This window comes from Pygoscelis adeliae, unplaced genomic scaffold (assembly GCF_000699105.1).
Source record: "Pygoscelis adeliae isolate BGI_AS28 unplaced genomic scaffold, ASM69910v1 Scaffold160, whole genome shotgun sequence".
NCBI classification, from domain to species: Eukaryota; Metazoa; Chordata; class Aves; order Sphenisciformes; family Spheniscidae; genus Pygoscelis; species Pygoscelis adeliae.
Window position 1 is genome coordinate 7522252 of NW_008824035.1, and position 7001 is coordinate 7529252.

General features: G+C 37.9%; 1 protein-coding gene across 1 annotated transcript in view; it reads left to right on the forward strand.

Annotated features, from left to right (window-relative positions):
* TTN (titin) overlaps window positions 1–7001 on the forward strand; it is a 246273-nt gene that overhangs the window by 145890 nt on the left and 93382 nt on the right. Inside the window, 13 exon segments of the mRNA XM_009333163.1 lie at window positions 1–131; window positions 284–423; window positions 905–1031; window positions 1118–1381; window positions 1486–1752; window positions 1889–2152; window positions 2692–2831; window positions 2962–3088; window positions 3208–3474; window positions 3574–3840; window positions 4344–4610; window positions 4713–4852; window positions 6388–6514. The exon segment at window positions 1–131 is cut by the window's left edge and continues 35 nt beyond it. Of these exon segments, the coding sequence (XP_009331438.1) occupies window positions 1–131; window positions 284–423; window positions 905–1031; window positions 1118–1381; window positions 1486–1752; window positions 1889–2152; window positions 2692–2831; window positions 2962–3088; window positions 3208–3474; window positions 3574–3840; window positions 4344–4610; window positions 4713–4852; window positions 6388–6514 (2528 nt within the window).

A 7001-nucleotide genomic window follows, 5' to 3' on the forward strand; every position in this document is an offset into this window, starting at 1 on the left:
TGACAAGAAAAAAATCTTGAAAGAAGGAAATAAAATTTTCCTGAAAATCAAGAATGCTGGCCCTGCTGATATTGGGGAATATTCAGTGGAAATTGAAGGTCGCAGATACCCAGCTAAACTGACCCTTGGTGGTAAGGAAGCTTTTATTTGTGTTATATTTAATCAGGTCATAGGCCAATGTTCAAAAACCTCTAAACAAACAAACAAAAAAGGTAACCTTAATTATTAAAAAGCTCTATCAAAACTTGACCTAATTATATATGTGTTCATTTGTGCATTCTAGAACGTGAAGTTGAACTTCTGAAGCCATTAGAGGATGTTACAGTTTATGAGAAAGAAACAGCAAACTTTGATACAGAAATATCTGAGGATGATATTCCTGGTGAATGGAAGCTGAAAGGAGAAATCCTGAGACCCTCACCTGTAAGCATCCTTGACTTTTACAACACAATTTATTTAAATTTAAACACTCTGAACAGGTTCCCTCGAGTTTTTATGGTAAGATCTTTGCAGATCTGTCATTGCTACTCAGTCCAGAACGTAGAAAGACTAAGCATTATGGTGATTAAAAACCACTGGTCCTCTAAGTAAGAATTATATGCTATAAAAGCTGTTTTGAAGGGCTTCATTTTCTCAAAGGATTACAGCACATTCAGACAATAATAAAAATATCCCACATACATTGGTAGGAATGATGCTGACATTTAAAAGAAGTGTGGAACGCTGAAGAAATGTACTCCATTCTTTTATTATTGAGTAAAAGTGTTAACTTTCCTTGAAAAACAATTCCAGTCTTTCTAGCTGACTCTTTACTGTGTATAAAATATTTATAGAATCCCTCTATTAAAAATACCTAGCAGTAAGGCATTGGCATTGTACTTACCAAAGTCTGTCATCTCTCCAGACATGTGAAATCAAAGCTGAAGGAGGAAAACGGTTCCTAACCTTGCACAAAGTCAAGTTAGAGCAAGCTGGTGAAGTCCTTTACCAGGCACTTAATGCAGTTACTACAGCTATCCTGACAGTGAAAGGTACAATGCACTGTTCAGTACGATATCAACTTAAACACAGTTCACATGGAGCACATTATAAATGATGTGTTCTGTTTTGCTTCCAGAAATTGAACTGGACTTTGCTGTGCCTCTAAAAGATGTTACTGTCCCTGAGAAGCGCCAAGCAAGGTTTGAATGTGTCCTTACCAGAGAAGCCAATGTTATATGGTCTAAGGGCACTGATATACTCAAGATTGGAGAAAAATTTGACATCATTGCAGATGGAAAGAAGCATATTCTTGTAATCAATGATTCTCAGTTTGATGATGAGGGAGAATACACTGCTGAAGTTGATGGCAAGAAGAGCACAGCAAGACTGTTTGTGGAAGGCAAGTATCTTCTTATGAACAAAACAATAAAAAATGGATAAAAAATGTATCTTTTAGAACCACATTAGCCTTTTTCTGATGGTATTTATGTGTCTATATTACAGGTGTGAGGCTGAAGTTCATCTCACCTCTACAGGATCAAACAGTGAAAGAAGGGGAAACAGCTCACTTTCAGTTTGAGCTTTCTCATGAAGGCATGCCAGTGAAATGGTACAAAAATGACAAAAGACTCCACACAAGCAGAACAGTTTTTATTACTTCAGAAGGCAAAGTTCATAAACTAGAAATGAGAGAAGTAACACTTGATGACATCTCCGAAATAAAGGCCGTAGTCAAGGACTTGAACACACAAGCAAACCTCAAAGTCTTAGGTAATTACATAAATAATGTAAAATATGCTATACAATGTGTATAAACATTTTTGTAAGTAGAAAGTGACAAAATATTGATGTTTTAGTACATTTATATTATTAATTTACCATTTCATATCCACTATGCCTTTTGTAGAGGCTGATCCATATTTCACTGTGAAATTACAAGACTACAGTGCTGTGGAGAAAGATGATATTACTCTGGAGTGTGAACTTAGCAAAGATGCGCCAGTAAAATGGTACAAAGATGGTGAAGAACTGGTAGCTTCCAACAGAATTTCCATAAAAACGGATGGCTTGCGCTGTATCCTGAAGATCAAGAAGGCTGCAGAGAGTGATAAGGGTGTTTATGAGTGTGACTGTGGAACCGACAAGACAAGTGCTAATGTCAGCGTTGAGCGTAAGTTATCATGCCCTGGCTAAGGCAAAGTACTGAAACCTTTGTAAAACAGTGTAGACAGACAGATACTCTCTAGAGTACACCACCAAAAATTGCACCTTTAGAAAACATGTTGTTATGATGAATAGCTGAAATATCTAGATTTACAATTATTAAGAGTATTTACAAGAGGCAGTACATCTTAAGATATATAAATGGCTGTTGTAAATACAATGATGATCAATTATTCTCTATGTCCATTTACAGTCAGGAAAAAAAGCAGTTAGTTTAATTCACTGTAACAGGTATCTGGGTTAACTATGAGGAAGAATATTCTTACTAAAAATAACTAAACCTTCAGGCATGTTATAGAAGGGGGTTGTACACTGCCCAAACTAGCAGCTTTTTAAAAAGAGGTTAGATAAACATTTATCAGTGATAGCATTTGAATATCCTAAAGAAGGGATAGGGAGAGAGTTGAGATCCTTTCCAGTACTACATTTCTATGGTATAGAATGAGTGAGTAAACAGATGTGAACTTTTGGGTTTTTTGATTTTAGCTCGCTTAATTAAAGTGGAGCGCCCACTGTATGGAGTGGAAGTATTTGTTGGTGAAACAGCACGTTTTGAAATTGAAATTTCTGAGCCTGATGTCTGTCCCATATGGAAGCTAAAGGGAGAAACCCTAACACCTTCACCTGTAAGGCTTCTTCTTTATTTTTAGACCATAATTTACACTAGAAAAAACGTATTTAATAATAATATCTTCTGAGTGGTTTCTTAGAATATTCATATTTGCGGTGGGGGTGTGTGTGTTTCTTTATCACCAGGACTGCGAAATCATTGAAGATGGGAAGAAGCATACTCTTGTCCTTCATAACTGCAAACTTGATATGACAGGAGAAGTGTCTTTCCAAGCTGCTAATGCTAAAAGTGCTGCTAATCTGAAAGTGAAAGGTACAGTCTGCACTTTGCCAACGTTTCCATGTGTATCTCAGGGCATTAGAACAAATCCAGCAGCAGGAAGGTCTGTATGAACCTATCACTGAACTGAAAGTGCTCTTCCTTGATTTCAGAATTGCCTCTCATCTTTATCACTCCACTAAGCGATGTGAAGGTCTTTGAGAAGGATGAAGCCAAGTTTGAATGTGAGGTGTCCAGAGAACCCAAGACTTTCCGCTGGTTAAAAGGAACACAAGAGATCACTCCTGATGAAAGATTCGAAATTATTTCAGATGGAACAAAGCATGCTCTGATTATTAAATCTGTTGCATTTGAAGATGAAGCTAAATACATGTTTGAAGCTGAGGATAAGAGAACAACTGCCAAACTAATTATTGAAGGTTTGTCTGACTTTGCCTTTGTAGGAAAGATTTGCACCATAGTCCTTGAATAGTTTTTATTGAGAACATTATTATTCATGAAATGTTATGTTGTGATAGGTATCCGCCTGAAATTCATTACTCCTCTCAAGGATGTAACAAAAAAGGAGCGAGAAACTGCAGTGTTCACTGTGGAACTCTCCCATGAAAATATCCCTGTTGTCTGGTTCAAGAATGACCAGCGATTACATACCAGCAAAGTGGTTTCAATGACAGATGATGGCAAATTCCATACACTCACAATCAAAGATCTTACTATTGATGATACTTCTCAGATTAGAGTGGAAGCTATGGGCAAATCCTCAGAAGCTAAACTCACTGTTCTTGGTAAGAATACCCAAAAGAATTTATATGATGTATATTATCAGAAGAGTCTTATTAATGAGAAATGGCCATCAGAAAGTCTTGGGGTTGGTTTTGGTTTGCTTTGGTGGGATTTTTTGGGTTTGGCCTAAATCTACATTGTGATTTTTGACAATTTTACAATTTGTTTGTCTTCTTTGGGTCTCCATTTCCCCATTCACAAAGGATAATTAAAATAACTTTAAAATTTCACGCAACTGTTGCAAAATTAACTATTAGATACTTAAATGGTGCTCTGAAACTCCTAGAGCACCAAAACAATGTTGTCAGTAATATTAGTAATACGTTGAACTGTTTCTTAGATATTGTTTTCTCTTTTTGCAACAGAACTCTGTAATATTTATAAGGACTGTATTTAATCCTTCTTGCAGGGCATAAGCAAGAAATGTTTTGTATGGTAAGAACTAATTATCCTTTCTGAAAGACTAAAACCTCAGACTGAAACTTATTGTAACCTTTGCTTGCAGAGGGAGACCCTTACTTCACTGGGAAGCTGCAGGATTACACTGCTGTAGAGAAAGATGAAGTAATCTTACAATGTGAAATCAGCAAAGCAGATGCCCCAGTGAAATGGATGAAGGATGGCAAACCAATTACTCCATCAAAGAATGTCATTATTAAGGCTGATGGTAAAAAGAGAATCCTTATCCTCAAGAAAGCTTTGAAGAAAGACATTGGACAGTATACTTGTGACTGTGGTACTGATCAAACCTCTGCTAAACTCAATATTGAAGGTATGGTTATTTTACTGGGCTGCTCTGTAGTAGAGATCTTTTGGGGTCTGTTAGAGATTGAGGGAATCAATCACTGTTTGTTTTTTTTTTTTTTCCCTCCAGACCGCGATATTGAGATTATACGTCCACTATACAGTGTGGAGGTGATTGAGACAGAGACTGCCCGTTTTGATATTGAAATCTCTGAGGAAGGTGTCCACGGCAATTGGAAGCTAAAAGGAGAACCCCTGACTGAATCAGCTGTAAGCAAGTATTTCAGGATGTTCCTTACGTGCATCTCAACAATTTGCGGGGAGATAGGCTGTGAGGGAGAAGAAGGTGGCTGCAGAAACTAAGTGAAATCTCTTTCTGCTTTCAATAAGGGTCACTATAATAAAAATACTGGGTTTTTTCATTAATAACTTTTAAAATGTAGTATAAACTTAATCCAAAATAATATATAAAATAGCTAAATAATAAATGATTTTACATAAATAAGTACATTCTGTGTTGCTAGTCCCTAACAATCACGTATCCAAAGTGCAAAGACCATTTAAAAATACAAACTTTGGATTGTCTGCAGTTTTTGAGTTATGTTTGGGTTAAATAGATGTAGATCACATTTTCAAACTCTTTTCCATTACTATGACAGCTAAAATTAGTTTAAAATGGTATAAGGCTCAATCAAATGTTCTTAATTCCCTGCTGGAAGGATCTGGAAAATTAAGAAACAATACAATCACAACTGGCAATAATTTGGCAACTGTTTGATGTAATAGTACCAGTGTGAATAATACACAAAGATCAGAAGTTCCATGAAAATCAGTGTCTGGATAAGAGAAAAGGACCCTTCTCAAGGAAAGGTCACAGCACAAGCTTAGTAATTTCTAGTTCTCTTAGGCTTCTGACTGGTCTACATATGGATATATTGGATAGTCAATCAGCACATACCATTCACCAACAGGAATATGATGCCTCTTGCCCTTTCTTTTAAGAGGAAGCAGACTGTATTAGGAAGTGACTGTCGTGATTTAACCTCAGTTGGCAACTGAGCACCACTCAGCCGCTCGCTCACTCCCCCGCAGTGGGATGGGGGAGAGAATCAGAAGGGTAAAAGTGAGAAAACTCGTGGGTTGAGATAAAGACAGTTTAACAGGTAAAGCAAAAAGCCGCGCACGCAAGCAAAGCAAAACAAGGAATTCATTCACTACTTCCCATGGGCAGGCAGGTGTTCAGCCATCTCCAGGAAAGCAGGGCTCCCTCATGCTTAACGGTTACTTGGGAAGACAAACGCCATCACTCCAAACGTCCCCCCCTTCCTTCTTCTTCCCCCAGCTTTATATACTGAGCATGACGTCACATGGTATGGAATATCCCATTGGCCAGTTTGGGTCAGCTGTCCTGGCTGTGCCCCCTCCCAGCTTCTTGTGCACCTCCAGCCTTCTCAGTCGGTAGAACATGGGAAGCTGAAAAGTCCTTGACTAGTGTAAGCACTACCTAGCAACAACTAAAACATCGGTGCCTTATCAATTTTGTTCCCATCCTAAATCCAAAACACAGCACTGTACCAGCTACTAGGAAGGAAATTAACTCTATCCCTGCCGAAACCAGGACAGTGACTTTGAAAGGAAAGGCCTATGAAGGAAAGTTTATAAGGTATATTGCAGTTGGCAGTGGGCCTAAGTGTTGTGAATGGAGAAGGAGATAACAGATGCATAGTATGAGGAGAAGTAGGGGCTCTTGTGGCGAGGAGCACAAAAAAGGTACTGAAAAAATCGTTTTGCTTCTCTTTTTACAGGAATGTGAAATCAAGGAGGAAGGCAAAAAGCACTTCCTTACACTGTACAATGTACGCTTAGATCAAGCTGGTGGCGTAGATTTCCAAGCAGCAAATGCCAAATCTGGTGCTCACCTTCGAGTGAAACGTAAGTGTATTTTAATCTGAAATTAATTAATTAAGTGAAAACAAGGTACTCATTGCCTCTCTGGAACAGGTGGACAAATCTCTATACTGTATTGAACCCACAACAATTCTTTCCAGAACAGCAACTCAAGGATTAATTACTCAAGCCATCTTAATTTTTTAGTTAAGGAATGTCCTATATGTTTTTTAACCTTGTATATAGTTTATTCATATAGGAGAAGTAAAAATAAGGAGATGGCCTTGAAGGCTGCTTCATGGTCTGGCATCATATGTTGTTATGAAATCAAAGTGTTACAAGCAAAGGCTTTACTGCATTAAAGTATCATGTTAACCTGAGAGGATGGGATCACAGTGATATCTGGGGATAGGGTTAAGAGCTTGATGGACAGGGACAGACCACACAGTTGAAGACCACTTGTTTCCCACTCCAATCCTAGCCCTCGCTATTTTGGAAAACACATGCCTTATCTAGCAAGAGGCATGCAAGG